Here is a 27,304-nt window from a genome sequence, read left to right on the forward strand (position 1 = left end):
CTACATTCGAGTCGCTCGTGCTTCAGATCGTGTCAAATATAATCACAAGAAAACAATTTCAAATGTAAAAAAGAGAAAGTTCAAACGGGTCAAACTGGACGCAGACAAAACCAGGAATACAAAAATAGTCCTCTGTCTGTACAGCAGGGGGCGCCGCTAGGAGACGCAGGTCGGCGCCGGCTCTGGTAAGTGTCCGTGTCCGTTAGAGCAGGCGGCGGCTCGCTGCGGCGGCCTGAGGGGCCCCGGGACCCCACATGAGTCTGACCACCAGCCCAGGATGGAACTGACCGAGCGAGGCAGGTCCTGGAGGGGGGGAGGGAGGGGGGGAGGAGGAGGGAGAAGATAAGAGTGCAATAAAATCCAGCTGTTTATTTTGTGATAGGGTTACATGTGCGAGGCGTGTCACGTGTGCGAGGCGTGTCACGTGTGCGAGGCGTGTCACGTGTGCGAGGCGTGTGACGTGTGCGAGGCGTGTCACGTGTGCGAGGCGTGTCACGTGTGCGAGGCGTGTTACGTGTGCGAGGCGTGTCACGTGTGCGAGGCGTGTTACGTGTGCGAGGCGTGTTACGTGTGCGAGGCGTGTCACGTGTGCGAGGCGTGTTACGTGTGTTAGGCGTGTTACGTGTGTTAGGCGTGTTACGTGTGTGAGGCGTGTTACGTGTGCGAGGCGTGTCACGTGTGCGAGGCGTGTCACGTGTGCGAGGCGTGTTACGTGTGCGAGGCGTGTTACGTGTGCGAGGCGTGTTACGTGTGCGAGGCGTGTCACGTGTGCGAGGCGTGTCACGTGTGCGAGGCGTGTCACGTGTGCGAGGCGTGTCACGTGTGCGAGGCGTGTTACGTGTGCGAGGCGTGTCACGTGTGCGAGGCGTGTTACGTGTGCGAGGCGTGTTACGTGTGCGAGGCGTGTCACGTGTGCGAGGCGTGTTACGTGTGTTAGGCGTGTTACGTGTGTTAGGCGTGTTACGTGTGTGAGGCGTGTTACGTGTGCGAGGCGTGTCACGTGTGCGAGGCGTGTCACGTGTGCGAGGCGTGTCACGTGTGCGAGGCGTGTTACGTGTGCGAGGCGTGTTACGTGTGCGAGGCGTGTCACGTGTGCGAGGCGTGTCACGTGTGCGAGGCGTGTTACGTGTGCGAGGCGTGTCACGTGTGCGAGGCGTGTCACGTGTGCGAGGCGTGTCACGTGTGCGAGGCGTGTCACGTGTGCGAGGCGTGTTACGTGTGCGAGGCGTGTTACGTGTGCGAGGCGTGTCACGTGTGCGAGGCGTGTCACGTGTGCGAGGCGTGTCACGTGTGCGAGGCGTGTCACGTGTGCGAGGCGTGTCACGTGTGCGAGGCGTGTTACGTGTGCGAGGCGTGTCACGTGTGCGAGGCGTGTCACGTGTGCGAGGCGTGTTACGTGTGCGAGGCGTGTCACGTGTGCGAGGCGTGTCACGTGTGCGAGGCGTGTCACGTGTGCGAGGCGTGTCACGTGTGCGAGGCGTGTCACGTGTGCGAGGCGTGTCACGTGTGCGAGGCGTGTCACGTGTGCGAGGCGTGTCACGTGTGCGAGGCGTGTCACGTGTGCGAGGCGTGTCACGTGTGCGAGGCGTGTCACGTGTGCGAGGCGTGTCACGTGTGCGAGGCGTGTCACGTGTGCGAGGCGTGTTACGTGTGCGAGGCGTGTCACGTGTGCGAGGCGTGTTACGTGTGCGAGGCGTGTTACGTGTGCGAGGCGTGTTACGTGTGCGAGGCGTGTTACGTGTGCGAGGCGTGTCACGTGTGCGAGGCGTGTTACGTGTGTTAGGCGTGTTACGTGTGTTAGGCGTGTTACGTGTGTGAGGCGTGTTACGTGTGCGAGGAGTGTAACGTGTGCGAGGCGTGTTACGTGTGTGAGGCGTGTTACGTGTGCGAGGCGTGTCACGTGTGCGAGGCGTGTTACGTGTGCGAGGAGTGTTACGTGTGCGAGGAGTGTTACGTGTGTGAGGCGTGTTACGTGTGTTAGGCGTGTTACGTGTGTGAGGCGTGTTACGTGTGCGAGGAGTGTAACGTGTGTGAGGCGTGTTACGTGTGTGAGGCGTGTCACGTGTGCGAGGCGTGTCACGTGTGCGAGGCGTGTCACGTGTGTGAGGCGTGTTACGTGTGTGAGGTGTGTTACGTGAGTGAGGCGTGTCACATGTGTGAGGCGTGTCACATGTGTGAGGCGTGTCACATGTGTGAGGCGTGTCACATGTGTGAGGCGTGTCACATGTGTGAGGCGTGTTACATGTGAGGTGTGTTACGTGTGTGAGGCGTGTTACATGTGCGAGGCGTGTCACATGTGTGAGGCGTGTTACATGTGTGAGGCGTGTTACATGTGTGAGGTGTGTCACATGTGTGAGGCGTGTCACATGTGTGAGGCGTGTTACATGTGTGAGGTGTGTCACATGTGTGAGGCGTGTCACATGTGTGAGGCGTGTTACATGTGTGAGGCGTGTCACATGTGTGAGGCGTGTTACATGTGCGAGGCGTGTCACAAGTGTGAGGCGTGTTACATGTGTGAGGCGTGTCACATGTGCGAGGCCTGTCACATGTGTGAGGCGTGTTACATGGAGAAGGATCCCTGTGGTGTTTGTGCTTGTTGTCTCCTCCTCCTCTTTACCTTGCAGCTCTGGATCTGCAGACAGATGCCCTCAGCCTTGTGCAGGATCTCGTCTATGTCCAGCTTCATGGAGAGCTCATTGATGTGCTGCGAAAGGTAAAGAACATGCTTTAGGGCGTGTCCCACTGGCCGCGTGCTCCGCCTCCGCACGGGACCCGCCTCCGCACGGGACCCGCCTCCGCACGGGACCCGCCTCCGCACGGGACCCGCCTCCGCACGGGACCCGCCTCCGCACCGGACCCGCCTCCGCACCGGACCCGCCTCCGCACCGGACCCGCCTCCGCACCGGACCCGCCTCCGCACCGGACACACCTTCAAGATCTCGTTAAAGCCGTAGTTTTCCTCCATGATCTTCTTCTTCTCCGAGTCCAGGATGGCACAGCAGACGAGCAGGTGGAAGTTCTCACACGGCAGCTCCGTCCACATGACCTGCACTCAAGAGCAGAAGAGTGAGTATACGCTCACTCCAGAAGTACACGTTCACACGCTCACTCCAGAAGTACACGCTCACTCCAGGAGTACACGTTCACACGCTCACTCCAGAAGTACACGCTCACTCCAGGAGTACACGCTCACTCCAGGAGTACAAGCTCACTCCAGGAGTACACGCTCACTCCAGGAGTACACGCTCACTCCAGGAGTACACGCTCACTCCAGAAGTACAAGCTCACTCCAGAAGTACACGCTCACACGCTCACTCCAGAAGTACACGCTCACTCCAGGAGTACACGCTCACTCCAGGAGTACACGCTCACTCCAGGAGTACACGCTCACTCCAGGAGTACACGCTCACACGCTCACTCCAGGAGTACACGCTCACTCCAGGAGTACACGCTCACTCCAGGAGTACACGCTCACACGCTCACTCTAGAAGTACACGCTCACTCCAGGAGTACACGCTCACTCCAGGAGTACACGCTCACTCCAGATGTACACGCTCACACCAGAAGTACACGCTCACTCCAGGAGTACACGCTCACTCCAGGAGTACACGCTCACTCCAGAAGTACACGCTCACTCCAGAAGTACACGCTCACTCCAGAAGTACACGCTCACTCCAGAAGTACACGCTCACTCCAGAAGTACACGCTCACACGCTCACTCCAGAAGTACACGCTCACTCCAGAAGTACACGCTCACTCCAGAAGTACACGCTCACTCCAGGAGTACACGCTCACTCCAGGAGTATACGCTCACTCCAGGAGTACACGCTCACTCCAGGAGTACACGCTCACTCCAGAAGTACACGCTCACACGCTCACTCCAGAAGTACACGCTCACTCCAGGAGTACACGCTCACTCCAGAAGTACACGCTCACTCCAGAAGTACACGCTCACACGCTCACTCCAGAAGTACACGCTCACTCCAGCAGGAAGTACACGCTCACTCCAGAAGTACACGCTCACTCCAGGAGTACACGCTCACTCCAGGAGTACACGCTCACTCCAGGAGTACACGCTCACTCCAGGAGTACACGCTCACTCCAGGAGTACACGCTCACTCCAGAAGTACACGCTCACTCCAGAAGTACACGCTCACTCCAGGAGTACACGCTCACTCCAGAAGTACACGCTCACTCCAGAAGTAAACGCTCACTCCAGGAGTACACGCTCACTCCAGAAGTAAAAGCTCACTCCAGAAGTACACGCTCACTCAAGAAGTACACGCTCACTCAAGAAGTACACGCTCACTCAAGAAGTACACGCTCACTCAAGAAGTACACGCTCACTCCAGAAGTAAACGCTCACTCCAGGAGTACACGCTCACTCCAGGAGTACACGCTCACTCCAAAAGTACACCCTCACTCCAGAAGTACACGCTCACTCCAGAAGTAAACGCTCACTCCAGGAGTACACGCTCACTCCAGCAGTACACGCTCACTCCAGCAGTACACGCTCACTCCAGAAGTACACGCTCACTCCAGCAGTACACGCTCACTCCAGGAGTACACGCTCACTCCAGGAGTACACGCTCACTCCAGGAGTACACGCTCACTCCAGAAGTAAACGCTCACTCCAGGAGTACACGCTCACTCCAGGAGTACACGCTCACTCCAGGAGTACACGCTCACTCCAGGAGTACACGCTCACTCCAGAAGTACACGCTCACACGCTCACTCCAGAAGTACACGCTCACTCCAGGAGTACACGCTCACTCCAGAAGTACACGCTCACTCCAGAAGTACACGCTCACTCCAGGAGTACACGCTCACTCCAGGAGTACACGCTCACTCCAGAAGTACACGCTCACTCCAGAAGTACACGCTCAGTCCAGGAGTACACGCTCACTCCAGAAGTACACGCTCACTCCAGAAGTACACGCTCACTCCACCAGTACACGCTCACTCCAGAAGTACACGCTCACTCCAGAAGTACACGCTCACTCCAGCAGTACACGCTCACTCCAGCAGGAAATACACGCTCACTCCAGGAGTACACGCTCACTCCAGCAGGAAGTACACGCTCACTCCAGAAGTAAACGCTCACTCCAGGAGTACACGCTCACTCCACCAGTACACGGTCACTCCACCAGTACACGCTCACTCCACCAGTACACGCTCACTCCAGCAGGAAGTACACGCTCACTCCAGGAGGAAGAACATGCTCACTCGAGCAGGAAGTATACGCTCACTCCAGGAGGAAGTACACGCTCACTCCAGCAGGAAGTACACGCTCACTCCAGAAGTACACGCTCACTCCAGAAGGAAGTACACGCTCACTCCAGCAGGAAGTACACGCTCACTCCAGGAGGAAGTACACGCTCACTCCAGGAGGAAGTACACGCTCACTCCAGGAGGAAGTACACGCTCACTCCAGCAGGAAGTACACGCTCACTCCAGCAGGAAGTACACGCTCACTCCAGCAGGAAGTACACGCTCACTTCAGACGTACACGCTCACTCCAGGAGGAAGTACACGCTCACTCCAGAAGTACACGCTCACTCCAGAAGTACACGCTCACTCCAGAAGTACACGCTCACTCCAGAAGTACACACTCACTCCAGAAGTACACACTCACTCCAGAAGTACACACTCACTCCAGAAGTACACACTCACTCCAGAAGTACACGCTCACTCCAGAAGTACACGCTCACTCCAGGAGAAAGTACACGTTCACTCCAGGAGGAAGTACACGCTCACTCCAGGTGAAAGTACACGCTCACTCCAGGAGGAAGTGCATGTTCACTCCAGGAGGAAGTACACGCTCACTCCAGGAGAAAGTACACGCTCACTCCAGGAGAAAGTACACGCTCGGATATTTGGGAATATCTCTGATCCATGTATTCAATGACGCGGCCCTTTCCTTTCTGTGTGGACTTATTCTGCTTTAAAAACACAGAGGAGCTTTCTATCTACAGACGATCCATCATTTATGAGGAGGTTAAAGTGGGCGGAGCACAGGCCGGTGTATGAAGTGTGTGTATCTGGGTTAAGAAGCTACTATAGTCGATCACAGACAGACAGACACACAGACAGACAGACACACAGACAGACACACACACAGACAGACACACACACAGACAGACACACACACAGACAGACACACACACACACACACACACTGACCTCCCAAAGCCTCAGGACGTCCTGGAAACTGAGCTCTCGTTTGAAGCGAATGAGCAGCCATCGGAAACAGAAGTACAGGAAGCCGGAGTCCTGCGACTCTGTGGAGAAGACACAGGAGTTTGTTTGTGAGTTTGTTTGTGTGTTTGTTTGTTTGTGCATTTGTGAGTTTGCGCGTTTGTGTGTTTATTAGTTTGTGTTTTTATGTTTGTGTGTTTATTAGTTTGTGTTTTTATGTTTGTGTGTTTATTAGTTTGTGTTTGTGCATTTGTGTGTACGTGAGTTTGTATGTTAGTAAGTTTGTGTGTTTGTACCGAGGTAGTTCCAGAAGTTGTTGTCGAGCAGCCTCAGCAGAGCTCCGAGCTGCACCAGCTGAGTCTTCATCCCCTGCATCTGCTCCTCGAAGTTCTGATGCTGAGAAACACACGAGTCCAGAGACGCACGAGTCCAGAGACGCACGAGTTCAGAGACGCACGAGTTCAGAGACGCACGAGTCCAGAGACGCACGAGTTCAGAGACGCACGAGTTCAGAGACGCACGAGTCCAGAGACGCACGAGTTCAGAGACGCACGAGTCCAGAGACGCACGAGTTCAGAGACGCACGAGTTCAGAGACGCACGAGTCCAGAGACGCACGAGTTCAGAGACGCACGAGTCCAGAGACGCACGAGTCCAGAGACGCACGAATTCAGAGACGCACGAATTCAGAGACGCACGAATTCAGAGACGCACGAGTTCAGAGACGCACGAGTTCAGAGACGCACGAGTCCAGAGACGCACGAGTCCAGAGACGCACAAGTTCAGAGACGCACGAGTCCAGAGACGCAAGAGACGCACGAGTCCAGAGACGCACGAGTTCAGAGACGCACGAGTCCATAGACGCACGAGTCCAGAGACGCACAAGTTCAGAGACGCACGAGTCCAGAGACGCAAGAGACGCACGAGTCCAGAGACGCACGAGTTCAGAGACGCACGAGTCCAGAGACGCACGAGTTCAGAGACGCACGAGTCCAGAGACGCACGAGTCCAGAGACGCACAAGTTCAGAGACGCACGAGTCCAGAGACGCAAGAGACGCACGAGTCCAGAGACGCACAAGTCCAGAGACGCACGAGTTCAGAGACGCAACGCAAGAGACGCACGAGTCCAGAGACGCACGAGTTCAGAGACGCAAGAGACGCACAAGTCCAGAGACGCACGAGTTCAGAGACGCACGAGTTCAGAGACGCACGAGTTCAGAGACGCACGAGTCCAGAGACGCACGAGTCCAGAGACGCACGAGTCCAGAGACGCACGAGTCCAGAGACGCACGAGTTCAGAGACGCACGAGTCCAGAGACGCACGAGTTCAGAGACGCACGAGTTCAGAGACGCACGAGTTCAGAGACGCACGAGTTCAGAGAAGCACAAGTTCAGAGACGCACGAGTCCAGAGACGCACGAGTTCAGAGACGCACGAGTCCAGAAACGCACGAGTTCAGAGACGCACGAGTCCAGAGACGCACGAGTCCAGAGACGCAACGCAAGAGACGCACAAGTCCAGAGACGCACGAGTCCAGAGACGCAAGAGACGCACAAGTCCAGAGACGCACGAGTTCAGAGACGCACGAGTCCAGAGACGCACGAGTCCAGAGACGCAAGAGACGCACAAGTCCAGAGACGCACGAGTTCAGAGACGCACGAGTCCAGAGACGCACGAGTCCAGAGACGCACGAGTCCAGAGACGCAACGCAAGAGACGGACAAGTCCAGAGACGCACGAGTTCAGAGACGCACGAGTCCAGAGACGCACAAGTCCAGAGACGCACGAGTCCAGAGACTTGTGTCCTCACCATCTGGTCCATGTAATATGCGAAGCACCAGAAGGCGTCCACCTCGTTCTCCATCACGTAGACAATCGGGGACAGCAGGTCGCTCATGCCCTGGACATAACCTGAACACCACAAACAGTCACTCTCTGCAGAGCGTGGACATGAGACATGAGACACTGGTGAACTCACCCAGGTCGAAGTCGTACATGCAGTAGGTCATGAGGATGTCGTTGAGCAGAACTAGACCTGGATTGTCCATGCCTTCGTAAAATCGGTATGTTCGATCCGTGCGGTTCACGTCTTTCTCTGGAAACATCAGAACAGGTTTGTATGAAAGGGCTTTGTGTCGTTTCACAATCTGCTGAATGTCTCACCGATGAGACTGCGATAGTCCCGGAGTCGTGAGTTTCTTCTCTCCTGCTCGTCACTCACAGACTTCCACTGCAGCTTCATCCGGAAATACTCGTCTCTGCGAACACGGAAAGGACCAGGACATCCTTACAGCGGATTATTTGTGTCGTATTGGTCGACAAAGTGAAAGTGGGACATAGTGTGAAGTGTTTTCTGTCCGAACGTGTCCAGAGTGGGACGGCAGTGGACAGACTGCAGCGTTTGTAGAGCTTTACTCTTACGTTTTGCTCCTCTGCAGAGCTTTCCTCTCCTCGGCGGTGCTGCTCCAGGGGAAGTAGCCCAACAAAAACTTCCACGCTTCTTTCCGTACGGCGTGGCACAAACCCTGGACAGGCAAGAACAGGACACACACATGTGACACTTTGTTCTGTTACAGGAGAGAGCGGAAACGAGAGGAAACGAGAGGAAACGAGAGGAAACGAGAGGAAACGAGCGGGAAACGAGCGGGAAACGAGCGGGAAACGAGTTGGAAACAAGCGTGAAACGAGAGGAAACGAGAGGAAAAGAGCGGGAAACGCTCTCACCCCTTTGAACAGAGAGAGTGATTGTGTCTCACCCCCTTTGAACAGACAGAGAGAGTGATTGTGTCTCACCCCTTTGAAAATGTCCTGCTTGAGCTGTGGCACTCGCAGCACTCGTCCCTCTGGGTCCTGATGCTTAGTCCACTCCTCCACGGACACTGGATCCCTCCTGGACACAGCTGGACGAGGGCCCAGGTCGATCTGAGCCACAGAAATGATTGTTTCCAAACGTTAAAGAGTGCTGTGCCGTTGCTATGGCGATGAACCCGCCCCCATGTGACCGCCGTGTCTCACCCTGGTTATGACCTCGAAGCCCGGCTCCTCCTGCTGGTTGATGTCCAGTCCTGGAATGACCTGTGAAGAACCGCTCTCAGTGAGAACGTCCAGGACAAACTGACGTTACACAAATGTAAAAAGTCTGACCTCTCCGAGCAGGTCCGCCATCTCCTCCGGGGGGCGCCGCGCCTGCTCCTCTGTTCCCCTCAGAGCGTCGAACAGATAGTTAGTCACTTTAGAGAAGCCCCCCAGAGTCGTGACGTAAGGGTCTTTCTTCAGCTTCTGCCAGCACAAAGGGGGGTTAGTTTAGCCCCTCACTCACTGGAGGATTAGTTTAGCCCCTCACTCACTGGAGGGTTAGTTTAGCCCCTCACTGGAGGATTAGTTTAGCCCCTCACTCACTGGAGGGTTAGTTTAGCCCCTCACTGGAGGATTAGTTTAGCCCCTCACTCACTGGAGGATTAGTTTAGCCCCTCTCTCACTGGAGGATTAGTTTAGCTCCTCTCTCACTGGAGGATTAGTTTAGCCCCTCACTGGAGGATTAGTTTAGCCCCTCACTCACTGGAGGATTAGTTTAGCTCCTCTCTCACTGGAGGATTAGTTTAGCCCCTCACTGAAGGATTAGTTTAGCTCCTCTCTCACTGGAGGATTAGTTTAGCTCCTCTCTCACTGGAGGATTAGTTTAGCCCCTCTCTCACTGGAGGATTAGTTTAGCCCCTCACTCACTGGAGGATTAGTTTAGCCCCTCACTGGAGGATTAGTTTAGCCCCTCACTGGAGGATTAGTTTAGCCCCTCACTGGAGGGTTAGTTTAGCCCCTCACTCACTGGAGGGTTAGTTTAGCCCCTCACTGGAGGATTAGTTTAGCCCCTCACTGGAGGATTAGTTTAGCCCCTCACTGGAGGATTAGTTTAGCCCCTCTATCACTGAAGGATTAGTTTAGCCCCTCTCTCACTGGAGGATTAGTTTAGCCCCTCACTGGAGGATTAGTTTAGCCCCTCACTGGAGGATTAGTTTACCTCCTCTCTCACTGGAGGATTAGTTTAGCCCCTCACTGGAGGGTTAGTTTAGCCCCTCACTGGAGGGTTAGTTTAGCCCCTCACTGGAGGATTAGTTTAGCCCCTCACTGGAGGATTAGTTTAGCCCCTCACTGGAGGATTAGTTTAGCCCCTCACTGGAGGATTAGTTTAGCCCCTCACTGGAGGATTAGTTTAGCCCCTCACTCACTGGAGGGTTAGTTTAGCCCCTCTCTCACTGGAGGGTTAGTTTAGCCCCTCACTCACTGGAGGGTTAGTTTAGCCCCTCACTGGAGGATGAGTTTAGCCCCTCACTCACTGGAGGATTAGTTTAGCCCCTCACTCACTGGAGGGTTAGTTTAGCCCCTCACTGGAGGATGAGTTTAGCCCCTCACTCACTGGAGGGTTAGTTTAGCCCCTCGCTCACTGGAGGGTTAGTTTAGCCCCTCGCTCACTGGAGGGTTAGTTTAGCCCCTCGCTCACTGGAGGGTTAGTTTAGCCCCTCGCTCACTGGAGGATTAGTTTAGCCCCTCACTGGAGGATTAGTTTAGCCCCTCACTCACTGGAGGATTAGTTTAGCCCCTCACTGGAGGGTTAGTTTAGCCCCTCACTGGAGGGTTAGTTTAGCCCCTCACTGGAGGGTTAGTTTAGCCCCTCTCTCACTGGAGGATTAGTTTAGCCCCTCTCTCACTGGAGGATTAGTTTAGCCCCTCACTTACTGGAGGATTAGTTTAGCCCCTCACTCACTGGAGGATTAGTTTAGCCCCTCACTGGAGGGTTAGTTTAGCCCCTCACTGGAGGGTTAGTTTAGCCCCTCTCTCACTGGAGGATTAGTTTAGCCCCTCTCTCACTGGAGGATTAGTTTAGCCCCTCACTGGAGGATTAGTTTAGCCCCTCACTGGAGGATTAGTTTAGCCCCTCACTCACTGGAGGGTTAGTTTAGCCCCTCTCTCACTGGAGGGTTAGTTTAGCCCCTCACTGGAGGATTAGTTTAGCCCCTCACTCACTGGAGGGTTAGTTTAGCCCCTCACTGGAAGATTAGTTTAGCCCCTCACTCACTGGAGGGTTAGTTTAGCCCCTCGCTCACTGGAGGGTTAGTTTAGCCCCTCGCTCACTGGAGGGTTAGTTTAGCCCCTCGCTCACTGGAGGATTAGTTTAGCCCCTCACTGGAGGATTAGTTTAGCCCCTCACTCACTGGAGGGTTCGTTTAGCCCCTCTCTCACTGGAGGATTAGTTTAGCTCCTCTCTCACTGGAGGATTAGTTTAGCTCCTCTCTCACTGGAGGGTTCGTTTAGCCCCTCACTCACTGGAGGATTAGTTTAGCCCCTCACTCACTGGAGGATTAGTTTAGCCCCTCACTGGAGGGTTAGTTTAGCCCCTCACTGGAGGGTTAGTTTAGCCCCTCACTGGAGGATTAGTTTAGCCCCTCACTGGAGGATTACTTTAGCCCCTCACTCACTGGAGGATTAGTTTAGCCCCTCACTCACTGGAGGGTTAGTTTAGCCCCTCACTCACTGGAGGGTTAGTTTAGCCCCTCACTGGAGGGTTAGTTTAGCCCCTCACTGGAGGGTTAGTTTAGCCCCTCACTGGAGGGTTAGTTTAGCCCCTCACTGGAGGGTTAGTTTAGCCCCTCACTGGAGGGTTAGTTTAGCCCCTCTCTCACTGGAGGGTTAGTTTAGCCCCTCTCTCACTGGAGGGTTAGTTTAGCCCCTCACTGGAGGGTTAGTTTAGCCCCTCACTGGAGGGTTAGTTTAGCCCCTCACTCACTGGAGGGTTAGTTTAGCCCCTCTCTCACTGGAGGGTTAGTTTAGCCCCTCTCTCACTGGAGGGTTAGTTTAGCCCCTCACTCACTGGAGGGTTAGTTTAGCCCCTCACTCACTGGAGGGTTAGTTTAGCCCCTCTCTCACTGGAGGGTTAGTTTAGCCCCTCTCTCACTGGAGGGTTAGTTTAGCCCCTCACTCACTGGAGGGTTAGTTTAGCCCCTCTCTCACTGGAGGGTTAGTTTAGCCCCTCACTCACTGGAGGGTTAGTTTAGCCCCTCACTCACTGGAGGGTTAGTTTAGCCCCTCACTCACTGGAGGGTTAGTTTAGCCCCTCACTCACTGGAGGGTTAGTTTAGCCCCTCACTCACTGGAGGGTTAGTTTAGCCTCACTCACGTTGACCAGGCTGTAGTTGTTGTCGTCGAGCAGGTTTTCAAAGGACTGTGACAGAGCTTTGTTGGGCGTGCTCACCAGGAGACACGACTCGTCCTCTGCAGATCTGACAAACACAAAAGTCAAGACGTTCAACATGATTCCACTACAGCCAGAGAAGAACACACGTTCAACATGATTCTACTACAGCCAGAGAGAAGAACACACATTCAACATGATTCTACTACAGCCAGAGAGAAGAACACACATTCAACATGATTCTACTACAGCCAGAGAAGAACACACGTTCAACATGATTCTACTACAGCCAGAGAGAAGAACACACGTTCAACATGATTCTACTACAGCCAGAGAAGAACACACATTCAACATGATTCTACTACAGCCAGAGAAGAACACACGTTCAACATGATTCTACTACAGCCAGAGAAGAACACACGTTCAACATGATTCTACTACAGCCAGAGAGAAGAACACACGTTCAACATGATTCTACTACAGCCAGAGAAGAACACACATTCAACATGATTCTACTACAGCCAGAGAGAAGAACACACGTTCAACATGATTCTACTACAGCCAGAGAAGAACACACATTCAACATGATTCTACTACAGCCAGAGAAGAACACACGTTCAACATGATTCTACTGCAGCCAGAGAAGAACACACGTTCAACATGATTCTACTACAGCCAGAGAAGAACACACGTTCAACATGATTCTACTACAGCCAGAGAAGAACACACGTTCAACATGATTCTACTGCAGCCAGAGAAGAACACACGTTCAACATGATTCTACTACAGCCAGAGAGAAGAACACACGTTCAACATGATTCTACTACAGCCAGAGAAGAACACACATTCAACATGATTCTACTACAGCCAGAGAAGAACACACGTTCAACATGATTCTACTACAGCCAGAGAGAAGAACACACGTTCAACATGATTCTACTACAGCCAGAGAGAAGAACACACGTTCAACATGATTCTACTACAGCCAGAGAAGAACACACGTTCAACATGATTCCACTACAGCCAGAGAAGAACACACGTTCAACATGATTCTACTACAGCCAGAGAAGAACACACATTCAACATGATTCTACTACAGCCAGAGAAGAACACACGTTCAACATGATTCTACTACAGCCAGAGAGAAGAACACACGTTCAACATGATTCTACTGCAGCCAGAGAAGAACACACGTTCAACATGATTCTACTACAGCCAGAGAAGAACACACGTTCAACATGATTCTACTACAGCCAGAGAGAAGAACACACGTTCAACATGATTCTACTACAGCCAGAGAGAAGAACACACGTTCAACATGATTCTACTACAGCCAGAGAGAAGAACACACGTTCAACATGATTCTACTACAGTCAGAGAGAAGAACACACGTTCAACATGATTCTACTACAGCCAGAGAAGAACACACGTTCAACATGATTCTACTACAGCCAGAGAAGAACACACGTTCAACATGATTCTACTACAGCCAGAGAAGAACACACGTTCAACATGATTCTACTACAGCCAGAGAGAAGAACACACGTTCAACATGATTCTACTACAGCCAGAGAGAAGAACACACGTTCAACATGATTCTACTACAGCCAGAGAGAAGATCACACGTTCAACATGATTCTACTACAGCCAGAGAGAAGAACACACGTTCAACATGATTCTTCTACTACAGCCAGAGAAGAACACACATTCAACATGATTCTACTACAGCCAGAGAGAAGAACACACGTTCAACATGATTCTACTACAGCCAGAGAGAAGAACACACGTTCAACATGATTCTACTACAGCCAGAGAGAAGAACACACGTTCAACATGATTCTACTACAGCCAGAGAAGAACACACGTTCAACATGATTCTACTACAGCCAGAGAGAAGAACACACGTTCAACATGATTCTACTACAGCCAGAGAAGAACACACGTTCAAAATGATTCTACTGCAGCCAGAGAAGAACACACGTTCAACATGATTCTACTACAGCCAGAGAGAAGAACACACGTTCAACATGATTCTACTACAGCCAGAGAAGAACACACATTCAACATGATTCTACTACAGCCAGAGAGAAGAACACACGTTCAACATGATTCTACTACAGCCAGAGAAGAACACACGTTCAACATGATTCTACTACAGCCAGAGAGAAGAACACACGTTCAACATGATTCTACTACAGCCAGAGAGAAGAACACACGTTCAACATGATTCTACTACAGCCAGAGAAGAACACACGTTCAACATGATTCTACTACAGCCAGAGAAGAACACACGTTCAACATGATTCTACTACAGCCAGAGAAGAACACACGTTCAACATGATTCTACTTACAGCCAGAGAGAAGAACACACGTTCAACATGATTCTACTACAGCCAGAGAAGAACACACATTCAACATGATTCTACTACAGCCAGAGAAGAAAACACGTTCAACATGATTCTACTACAGCCAGAGAGAAGAACACACGTTCAACATGATTCTACTACAGCCAGAGAGAAGAACACACGTTCAACATGATTCTACTACAGCCAGAGAGAAGAACACACGTTCAACATGATTCTACTATAGCCAGAGAAGAACACACGTTCAACATGATTCTACTACAGCCAGAGAAGAACACACGTTCAACATGATTATACTACAGCCAGAGAGAAGAACACACGTTCAACATGATTCTACTACAGCCAGAGAGAAGAACACACGTTCAACATGATTCTACTACAGCCAGAGAAGAACACACGTTCAACATGATTCTACTACAGCCAGAGAAGAACACACGTTCAACATGATTCTACTTACAGCCAGAGAGAAGAACACACGTTCAACATGATTCTACTACAGCCAGAGAAGAACACACATTCAACATGATTCTACTACAGCCAGAGAGAAGAACACACGTTCAACATGATTCTACTACAGCCAGAGAGAAGAACACACGTTCAACATGATTCTACTACAGCCAGAGAGAAGAACACACGTTCAACATGATTCTACTACAGCCAGAGAGAAGAACACACGTTCAACATGATTCTACTACAGCCAGAGAGAAGAGCACACGTTCAACATGATTCTACTACAGCCAGAGAGAAGAACACACGTTCAACATGATTCTACTACAGCCAGAGAGAAGAACACACGTTCAACATGATTCTACTACAGCCAGAGAAGAACACACGTTCAACATGATTCTACTACAGCCAGAGAAGAACACACGTTCAACATGATTCTACTACAGCCAGAGAGAAGAACACACGTTCAACATGATTCTACTACAGCCAGAGAGAAGAACACACGTTCAACATGATTCTACTACAGCCAGAGAGAAGAACACACGTTCAACATGATTCTACTACAGCCAGAGAGAAGAACACACGTTCAACATGATTCTACTACAGCCAGAGAGAAGAACACACGTTCAACATGATTCTACTACAGCCAGAGAGAAGAACACACGTTCAACATGATTCTACTATAGCCAGAGAAGAACACACGTTCAACATGATTCTACTACAGCCAGAGAGAAGAACACACGTTCAACATGATTCTACTACAGCCAGAGAGAAGAACACACGTTCAACATGATTCTACTACAGCCAGAGAGAAGAACACACGTTCAACATGATTCTACTACAGCCAGAGAGAAGAACACACGTTCAACATGATTCTACTATAGCCAGAGAAGAACACACGTTCAACATGATTCTACTACAGCCAGAGAGAAGAACACACGTTCAACATGATTCTACTACAGCCAGAGAGAAGAACACACGTTCAACATGATTCTTCTACTACAGCCAGAGAGAAGAACACACGTTCAACATGATTCTTCTACTACAGCCAGAGAAGAACACACATTCAACATGATTCTACTACAGCCAGAGAGAAGAACACACGTTCAACATGATTCTACTACAGCCAGAGAGAAGAACACACGTTCAACATGATTCTACTACAGCCAGAGAGAAGAACACACGTTCAACATGATTCTACTACAGCCAGAGAAGAACACACGTTCAACATGATTCTACTTACAGCCAGAGAGAAGAACACACGTTCAACATGATTCTACTACAGCCAGAGAAGAACACACATTCAACATGATTCTACTACAGCCAGAGAAGAACACACGTTCAACATGATTCTACTACAGCCAGAGAGAAGAACACACGTTCAACATGATTCTACTACAGCCAGAGAGAAGAACACACGTTCAACATGATTCTACTACAGCCAGAGAGAAGAACACACGTTCAACATGATTCTACTACAGCCAGAGAGAAGAACACACGTTCAACATGATTCTACTACAGCCAGAGAGAAGAACACACGTTCAACATGATTCTACTACAGCCAGAGAGAAGAACACACGTTCAACATGATTCTACTACAGCCAGAGAAGAACACACGTTCAACATGATTCTACTACAGCCAGAGAAGAACACACGTTCAACATGATTCTACTACAGCCAGAGAGAAGAACACACGTTCAACATGATTCTACTATAGCCAGAGAAGAACACACGTTCAACATGATTCTACTACAGCCAGAGAGAAGAACACACGTTCAACATGATTCTACTACAGCCAGAGAGAAGAACACACGTTCAACATGATTCTTCTACTACAGCCAGAGAGAAGAACACACGTTCAACATGATTCTTCTACTACAGCCAGAGAAGAACACACATTCAACATGATTCTACTACAGCCAGAGAGAAGAACACACGTTCAACATGATTCTACTACAGCCAGAGAGAAGAACACACGTTCAACATGATTCTACTACAGCCAGAGAGAAGAACACACGTTCAACATGATTCTACTACAGCCAGAGAGAACACACGTTCAACATGATTCTACTACAGCCAGAGAAGAACACACGTTCAACATGATTCTACTACAGCCAGAGAAGAACACACGTTCAACATGATTCTACTACAGCCAGAGAAGAACACACGTTCAACATGATTCTACTACAGCCAGAGAGAAGAACACACGTTCAACATGATTCTACCACAGCCAGAGAAGAACACACGTTCAACATGATTCTACTACAGCCAGAGAAGAACACACGTTCAACATGATTCTACTACAGCCAGAGAAGAACACACGTTCAACATGATTCTACTACAGCCAGAGAAGAACACACGTTCAACATGATTCTACTACAGCCAGAGAAGAACACACGTTCAACATGATTCTACTACAGCCAGAGAGAAGAACACACGTTCAACATGATTCTACTACAGCCAGAGAAGAACACACGTTCAACATGATTCTACTGCTGCCAGAGAAGAACACACGTTCAACATGATTCTACTACAGCCAGAGAGAAGAACACACATTCAACATGATTCTACTACAGCCAGAGAAGAACACACGTTCAACATGATTCTACTACAGCCAGAGAAGAACACACATTCAACATGATTCTACTGCAGCCAGAGAAGAACACACGTTCAACATGATTCTACTACAGCCAGAGAGAAGAACACACGTTCAACATGATTCTACTACAGCCAGAGAAGAACACACGTTCAACATGATTCTACTGCAGCCAGAGAAGAACACACGTTCAACATGATTCTACTACAGCCAGAGAGAAGAACACACGTTCAACATGATTCTACTGCAGCCAGAGAGAAGAACACACATTCAACATGATTCTACTACAGCCAGAGAGAAGAACACACGTTCAACATGATTCTTCTACTACAGCCAGAGAGAAGAACACACGTTCAACATGATTCTTCTACTACAGCCAGAGAAGAACACACATTCAACATGATTCTACTACAGCCAGAGAGAAGAACACACGTTCAACATGATTCTACTACAGCCAGAGAGAAGAACACACGTTCAACATGATTCTACTACAGCCAGAGAGAAGAACACACGTTCAACATGATTCTACTACAGCCAGAGAGAAGAACACACGTTCAACATGATTCTACTACAGCCAGAGAAGAACACACGTTCAACATGATTCTACTACAGCCAGAGAAGAACACACGTTCAACATGATTCTACTACAGCCAGAGAGAAGAACACACGTTCAACATGATTCTACTATAGCCAGAGAAGAACACACGTTCAACATGATTCTACTACAGCCAGAGAGAAGAACACACGTTCAACATGATTCTACTACAGCCAGAGAGAAGAACACACGTTCAACATGATTCTTCTACTACAGCCAGAGAGAAGAACACACGTTCAACATGATTCTTCTACTACAGCCAGAGAAGAACACACATTCAACATGATTCTACTACAGCCAGAGAGAAGAACACACGTTCAACATGATTCTACTACAGCCAGAGAGAAGAACACACGTTCAACATGATTCTACTACAGCCAGAGAGAAGAACACACATTCAACATGATTCTACTACAGCCAGAGAGAAGAACACACGTTCAACATGATTCTACTACAGCCAGAGAAGAACACACGTTCAACATGATTCTACTACAGCCAGAGAGAAGAACACACGTTCAACATGATTCTACTACAGCCAGAGAGAAGAACACACATTCAACATGATTCTACTACAGCCAGAGAAGAACACACGTTCAACATGATTCTACTACAGCCAGAGAAGAACACACATTCAACATGATTCTACTGCAGCCAGAGAAGAACACACGTTCAACATGATTCTACTACAGCCAGAGAGAAGAACACACGTTCAACATGATTCTACTACAGCCAGAGAAGAACACACGTTCAACATGATTCTACTGCAGCCAGAGAAGAACACACGTTCAACATGATTCTACTACAGCCAGAGAAGAACACACGTTCAACATGATTCTACTACAGCCAGAGAAGAACACACATTCAACATGATTCTACTACAGCCAGAGAGAAGAACACACGTTCAACATGATTCTACTACAGCCAGAGAGAAGAACACACGTTCAACATGATTCTACTATAGCCAGAGAGAAGAACACACGTTCAACATGATTCGACTACAGCCAGAAGAGACGGTGGTCTTTCTGGTCACATCATTATCTCATGATCGATAAAGAGAAGGAACATTACATTTTCTTTGTGATGAAACGTTAGTATTTGATCTGAATCTTTTATGACTCATTCTAGACTCAAGTTTCAATACATCATCAACATGATACATTTAAAATGGCGACTGAAGCTTCCAGAGAGAGAATATTGACGGATAAAGTGAATAAAATTTAGTTTATTCTTTTTTGACATTTTGATTTAATGCCACAGTTTTTGTTATAAAAGCTCTTTTCCCACGTGTTTTACTCGGTTTAGTCCAGATGAATTGATTAACCAGCTTCAGGTCGCATTTCAAAACGTGCTCATGCGACAGGCCGAGTCTCATTAAAGAATAACAATCAGATTTGATTCATCTCGTCTGATTAAATATGAAATAAAAAAATGCACACGTCGTCTTCCGTTCACTTTGAATGAATCTTTTCTGCTCCGTGTTTGATTCTCGCAGTGACTCGCCGCTTTCCCTGGAAACGACCATCTTTTCATCCCTCATAAACAAACCCCGCCCTCTGCGCTTAAACTGGCCCCTTTCATTATCCATGCCGCGATAAGAACTGTAATAACGGCTGCGGCGGCCAAACACGGCAGAATAAAGAACATTAGCATCTAAATGAGTCCTGGAGACCTCTGAATGAGACGTCACGCCACGTTTAGAACCATGGAGACCTTTGTGTCCACGTTTAGAACCATGGAGACCTTTGTGTCCACGTTTAGAACCATGGAGACCTTTGTGTCCACGTTTAGAACCATGGAGACCTTTGTGTCCACGTTTAGAACCATGGAGACTTTGTGTCCACGTTTAGAACCATGGAGACCTTTGTGTCCACGTTTAGAACCATGGAGACCTTTGTGTCCACGTTTAGAACCATGGAGACCTCTGTGTCCACGTTTAGAACCATGGAGACCTCTGTGTCCACGTTTAGAACCATGGAGACCTTTGTGTCCACGTTTAGAACCATGGAGACCTTTGTGTCCACGTTTAGAACCATGGAGACCTCTGTGTCCACGTTTAGAACCATGGAGACCTTTGTGTCCACGTTTAGAACCATGGAGACCTTTGTGTCCACGTTTAGAACCATGGAGACCTCTGTGTCCACGTTTAGAACCATGGAGACCTCTGTGTCCACGTTTAGAACCATGGAGACCTCTGTGTCCACGTTTAGAACCATGGAGACCTCTGTGTCCACGTTTAAAACCATGGAGACCTTTGTGTCCACGTTTAAAACCATGGAGACCTTTGTGTCCACGTTTAGACTTGTTTCAAACTCGTGTTCGCTCTTCATGTACTCCAAGCCCCGCCCCCCCACGCCCTGCCCTGCCCCGCCCCCCACTCCACACCCCGCCCCCCACTCAACGCCCCACCCCCCACTCCACGCCCCGCCCCCCACTCCACGCCCTTTACTCACTCGCTGAGCAGGGCGAACCTCCTGACGGCGTCCAGGAACGGCGTGCTTCCTCCCTGGTGGAAGTGCAGCGCCGGGAGACACGCCAGAGGCTCTTTTAGTTTGAAAAGCAGGAACGTCCATCCTTCCTGTTTGACAGTCACGGAGCGAAGGTCTCTGAGGCTGAAGATGAAGGCCCAGCGACTGCGCTCGTGACTGTGGTGCAGAGAACCTGTCGACGAGAACACACGAGTGAGAGGGTTCTACCAGACGACACGTGTGAGAGGGTTCTACCAGACGACACGTGTGAGAGGGTTCTACCAGACGACACGTGTGAGAGGGTTCTACCAGACGACACGTGTGAGAGGGTTCTACCAGACGACACGTGTGAGAGGGTTCTACCAGACGACACGTGTGAGAGGGTTCTACCAGACCCACGTGTGAGAGGGTTCTACCAGACGACACGTGTGAGAGGGTTCTACCAGACGACACGTGTGAGAGGGTTCTACCAGACGACACGTGTGAGAGGGTTCTACCAGACCCACGTGTGAGAGGGTTCTACCAGACGACAAGTGTGAGAGGGTTCTACCAGACGACACGTGTGAGAGGGTTCTACCAGACGACACGTGTGAGAGGGTTCTACCAGACGACACGTGTGAGAGGGTTCTACCAGACGACACGTGTGAGAGGGTTCTACCAGACGACACGTGTGAGAGGGTTCTACCAGACGACACGTGTGAGAGGGTTCTACCAGACGACACGTGTGAGAGGGTTCTACCAGACGACACGTGTGAGAGGGTTCTACCAGACGACACGTGTGAGAGGGTTCTACCAGACGACACGTGTGAGAGGGTTCTACCAGACGACAAGTGTGAGAGGGTTCTACCAGACGACAAGTGTGAGAGGGTTCTACCAGACGACACGTGTGAGAGGGTTCTACCAGACGACAAGTGTGAGAGGGTTCTACCAGACGACAAGTGTGAGAGGGTTCTACCAGACGACACGTGTGAGAGGGTTCTACCAGACGACACGTGTGAGAGGGTTCTACCAGACGACACGTGTGAGAGGGTTCTACCAGACGACAGGTGTGAGAGGGTTCTACCAGACGACAGGTGTGAGAGGGTTCTACCAGACGACAGGTGTGAGAGGGTTCTACCAGACGACACGTGTGAGAGGGTTCTACCAGACGACACGTGTGAGAGGGTTCTACCAGACGACACGTGTGAGAGGGTTCTACCAGACGACACGTGTGAGAGGGTTCTACCAGACGACACGTGTGAGAGGGTTCTACCAGACGACACGTGTGAGAGGGTTCTACCAGACGACACGTGTGAGAGGGTTCTACCAGACGACACGTGTGAGAGGGTTCTACCAGACGACACGTGTGAGAGGGTTCTACCAGACGACACGTGTGAGAGGGTTCTACCAGACCCACGTGTGAGAGGGTTCTACCAGACGACACGTGTGAGAGGGTTCTACCAGACGACACGTGTGAGAGGGTTCTACCAGACGACACGTGTGAGAGGGTTCTACCAGACGACAAGTGTGAGAGGGTTCTACCAGACGACAAGTGTGAGAGGGTTCTACCAGACGACAAGTGTGAGAGGGTTCTACCAGACGACAAGTGTGAGAGGGTTCTACCAGACGACACGTGTGAGAGGGTTCTACCAGACGACAAGTGTGAGAGGGTTCTACCAGACGACAAGTGTGAGAGGGTTCTACCAGACGACACGTGTGAGAGGGTTCTACCAGACGACACGTGTGAGAGGGTTCTACCAGACGACACGTGTGAGAGGGTTCTACCAGACGACACGTGTGAGAGGGTTCTACCAGACGACACGTGTGAGAGGGTTCTACCAGACGACACGTGTGAGAGGGTTCTACCAGACGACACGTGTGAGAGGGTTCTACCAGACGACACGTGTGAGAGGGTTCTACCAGACGACACGTGTGAGAGGGTTCTACCAGACGACACGTGTGAGAGGGTTCTACCAGACCCACGTGTGAGAGGGTTCTACCAGACGACACGTGTGAGAGGGTTCTACCAGACGACACGTGTGAGAGGGTTCTACCAGACGACACGTGTGAGAGGGTTCTACCAGACGACAAGTGTGAGAGGGTTCTACCAGACGACAAGTGTGAGAGGGTTCTACCAGACGACAAGTGTGAGAGGGTTCTACCAGACGACAAGTGTGAGAGGGTTCTACCAGACGACACGTGTGAGAGGGTTCTACCAGACGACAAGTGTGAGAGGGTTCTACCAGACGACAAGTGTGAGAGGGTTCTACCAGACGACACGTGTGAGAGGGTTCTACCAGACGACACGTGTGAGAGGGTTCTACCAGACGACACGTGTGAGAGGGTTCTACAAGACGACACGTGTGAGAGGGTTCTACCAGACGACACGTGTGAGAGGGTTCTACCAGACGACACGTGTGAGAGGGTTCCGCACAATAAGAAGACAAAAGTACCCTCGCCGTTGGAGCCGTTGGAGCAGGGCCTCTTCTTGAAGCTCACAGCGTTGATCATGTCCCACTCCGTCTCGTAGCTCAGCTGAGTCTCCAACACTCGCTCTCCTGGACACTGGCCCCACTCCACCACCGAGCTCGAGTCCTGACCACAACACACGAGACGTTTAAGTCCTGACCACAACACACGAGACGTTTAAGTCCTGACCACAACACACGGGACGTTTAAGTCCTGACCACAACACACGGGACGTTTAAGTCCTGACCACAACACACGAGACGTTTAAGTCCTGACCACAACACACGGGACGTTTAAGTCCTGACCACAACACACGGGACGTTTAAGTCCTGACCACAACACACGGGACGTTTAAGTCCTGACCACAACACACGGGACGTTTAAGTCCTGACCACAACACACGGGACGTTTAAGTCCTGACCACAACACACGAGACGTTTAAGTCCTGACCACAACACACGGGACGTTTAAGTCCTGACCACAACACACGGGACGTTTAAGTCCTGACCACAACACACGAGACGTTTAAGTCCTGACCACAACACACGGGACGTTTAAGTCCTGACCACAACACACGGGACGTTTAAGTCCTGACCACAACACACGAGACGTTTAAGTCCTGACCACAACACACGAGACGTTTAAGTCCTGACCACAACACACGGGACGTTTAAGTCCTGACCACAACACACGGGACGTTTAAGTCCTGACCACAACACACGGGACGTTTAAGTCCTGACCACAACACACGAGACGTTTAAGTCCTGACCACAACACACGGGACGTTTAAGTCCTGACCACAACACACGGGACGTTTAAGTCCTGACCACAACACACGAGACGTTTAAGTCCTGACCACAACACACGGGACGTTTAAGTCCTGACCACAACACACGGGACGTTTAAGTCCTGACCACAACACACGAGACGTTTAAGTCCTGACCACAACACACGGGACGTTTAAGTCCTGACCACAACACACGGGACGTTTAAGTCCTGACCACAACACACAAGACGTTTAAGTCCTGACCACAACACACGAGACGTTTAAGTCCTGACCACAACACACGGGACGTTTAAGTCCTGACCACAACACACGGGACGTTTAAGTCCTGACCACAACACACGAGACGTTTAAGTCCTGACCACAACACACGGGACGTTTAAGTCCTGACCACAACACACGGGACGTTTAAGTCCTGACCACAACACACGAGACGTTTAAGTCCTGACCACAACACACGAGATGTTTAAGTCCTGACCACAACACACGGGACGTTTAAATCCTGACCACAACACACGGGACGTTTAAGTCCTGACCACAACACACGAGACGTTTAAGTCCTGACCACAACACACGAGACGTTTAAGTCCTGACCACAACACACGGGACGTTTAAGTCCTGACCACAACACACGAGACAAGACGTTAAGTTCTTTACCATTTCTCTAAGGAATAATAGAGGATTTTTTGCCGATTTGAGAACTCAAGGGGGTCCCTTTTTGAAAAATTTACATGCGCACACTCGCCCCCCCCCACACTCGCCCCCCCCCACACTCGCCCCCCCCCACACTCGCCCCCCCCACACTCGCCCCCCCCACACTCGCCCACCCACACTCGCCCCCCCACACTCGCCCCCCCACACTCGCCCACACACACTCGCCCACACACACTCGCCCACACACACTCGCCCACACACACTCGCCCACACACACTCGCCCACACAAACTCGCCCACACAAACTCGCCGCCCCTACACACTCGCCCCCCCTACACACTCGCCCCCCCTACACACTCGCCCCCCCTACACACTCGCCCCCCCTACACACTCGCCCACACACACTCGCCCACACACACTCGCCCACACACACTCGCCCACACACACTCGCCCACACACACTCGCCCACACACACTCACCCACACACACTCACCCACACACACTCGCCCCCCCTACACACTCGCCCCCCCTACACACTCGCCCACACACACTCGCCCACACACACTCGCCCACACACACTCGCCCCCCCTACACACTCGCCCCCCCCTACACACTCGCCCACACACACTCGCCCACACACACTCGCCCACACACACTCGCCCCCCCTACACACTCGCCCCCCCTACACACTCGCCCCCCCTACACACTCGCCCCCCCTACACACTCGCCCACACACACTCGCCCACACACACTCGCCCACACACACTCGCCCACACACACTCGCCCCCCCTACACACTCGCCCACACACACACACACTCGCCCCCCCATCACTTTTCCGTTGTTTCTACAGCTTCAATCTCGAGGAAAGCGACTGTTCTTGTAACTGAGTAAGTCAAGTATTTCAAAACAGCATTTTGAGACTCGCACAGACCATCTCATTGTGAAGTATTTGACCTTCTGCTGACCCTGAAGATCGAGACTTAACACGCATATGAATATTAACAATATTTCATCTCCGTGCTTGAACTAAATGCTCACGCACCTTCCCCGCACAGAGCATGTTGGAGGGGTCCACCGTGTCCTCCAGAGGCTTGTACTCCACCAGGATCTCACCGTCCTGAAAACACACCAGAGCTTTACCATCCGGAGCTCCTTCTGACTCTTCTGCTTTTACCTTATCCACGAGTCGGAGTGAACCAGAGATGAGCAGGTCCTGGTCCGAGGCGTCCGCATCACTGTTGGGGTGAATGAAGACCCCATCGTGCTCAAATATCACCTGCAACGAGAAGAACAGAACGCCATGACAACAGAACGACAAGAACAGAATGACAAGAACAGAAGACAATGAAACACCTCCAGGTGCAGCCAAAATCATTCACTTACTTAATATCCAATAACACGCAATAGTTTGTAAATTAAAACTGAAACTAATCTTGAAGCATGACAAGACGTGGCAGTGGAAATGTATTTTCTGACAGACGCATTATACAGGAAGAGCCAGAGTGGGCTCCACCTTCTGAGGAGACTCAGGTCTTTTGGAGTGACAGGGCCACTCCTGACAGGGCCGCTCCTGAAGACCTTCTACGACTCTGTGGTGGCATCAGCCCTCCTGTACGGTGTGGCCTGCTGGAGCAGCAGCATCACAGAGAGGGAGAGGAAGAGGCTGGACATTTTATTGTTTGTCGATGTCTTTGTCGTTACATGAATCATAAACTCAGAAAAGTTTGGGCTAAATTAATGTAAACTTTGAACTCCAAACTTAACACCGGCGTTATCTCTGCAGTGAAACTAAAAGTGAAGCTAAAACCTGAGCGATAATGACTTTAATGAGACTGGAGGACACAAATAACAGAAAACTTGAAGAGAATGAAAGAAAAGGACAACCATCTGATCAGATTATTGTATTATAACACATTTAAAAGAACAATTCTGATTTCTGCTTCTTCTGTGGTGATGAGCATCTGTCACGAGACTCAATCAATGTTTATGTTTAACAGCTCGATGAAAAGTGAGTGACAGTTGTGTCTCTGAAGCGTTTGAGTGACAGACGAGAGTGGCTTATGAAGAAATACACTTTGCATTTAGACAAACTAAAGCCAATGTCAAGAAGCAAAACCACTGAGAAAACCAAGCCTGATCCGGCTCCAGCTCTGTGTGTTTCGTGGTAAAATAGTGACGCGCGTGACGAGGTAAATTTGTCAGATTGAGGTGAATAAATCTGACAAAATGAGCAGCGTTTGACTGTCGAGTGACACCGCTGTGGAGCAGGTGACAGCGGCTAAGCTAACGTGTGCTAACCATGCTAAACAAGCCTCTAAGTGCGACACTTTGCGTGCGCGGCGGGCGACGTGGACCGTCCCGTGTCCGGTACGGAGGCACGCGTCTGAACCCGCGGGGAAAAGCGCGTGGAAAGGCCGCGGCGGCGCTGTTCGGACGTGTTTCGTACCTGGTGAAGAGAGTCTGACGCCATGTTGGCCCCTCGCGCTGGTGACGACGCAGCTCACGTGATTTTCCAAAACAACGGGTGAGCTCAAGTGCGCAGGCGCGGGACACGTCATCGGAATTTTGCTT

At 50.8% G+C, this 27,304-nt stretch overlaps 1 protein-coding gene across 1 annotated transcript; it reads right to left on the reverse strand.

The window, feature by feature from the left end:
* Nucleotides 1-27,265, reverse strand: tbc1d15 (TBC1 domain family, member 15). Its single transcript, XM_072435282.1, has 18 exons — nucleotides 27,180-27,265; nucleotides 25,908-26,009; nucleotides 25,776-25,850; nucleotides 23,280-23,421; nucleotides 20,833-21,040; nucleotides 12,367-12,469; nucleotides 9,342-9,476; nucleotides 9,213-9,272; nucleotides 8,991-9,119; nucleotides 8,619-8,722; nucleotides 8,361-8,455; nucleotides 8,176-8,292; nucleotides 8,008-8,108; nucleotides 6,495-6,594; nucleotides 6,184-6,281; nucleotides 2,930-3,046; nucleotides 2,618-2,704; nucleotides 1-303 (listed from the first exon to the last, which is right to left on the reverse strand). The coding sequence occupies exons 1-18, from the start codon at nucleotides 27,201-27,203 to the stop codon at nucleotides 157-159; spliced, it is 1,944 nt and encodes a 647-aa protein (XP_072291383.1). The 5' UTR covers nucleotides 27,204-27,265; the 3' UTR covers nucleotides 1-156.
* Nucleotides 27,266-27,304: the final 39 nt, after the last annotated feature.

The sequence above is a fragment of the Eucyclogobius newberryi genome, unplaced genomic scaffold, assembly GCF_026437365.1.
Source record: "Eucyclogobius newberryi isolate DKJ021-1_F unplaced genomic scaffold, fEucNew1.0.hap1 SCAF_7, whole genome shotgun sequence".
NCBI classification, from domain to species: Eukaryota; Metazoa; Chordata; class Actinopteri; order Gobiiformes; family Gobiidae; genus Eucyclogobius; species Eucyclogobius newberryi.

Coding starts and splice junctions, on each gene's coding strand:
- tbc1d15 (XM_072435282.1), bottom strand. CDS start 27,203: ATGGCGTCAGACTCTCTTCACCAG. Junction 25,851..25,907: donor CACTCCGACTCGTGGATAAG/GTAAAAGCAGAA, acceptor GTGTGTTTTCAG/GACGGTGAGATCCTGGTGGA. Junction 3,047..6,183: donor ACGTCCTGAGGCTTTGGGAG/GTCAGTGTGTGT, acceptor TCTTGAGTGCAG/GTCATGTGGACGGAGCTGCC.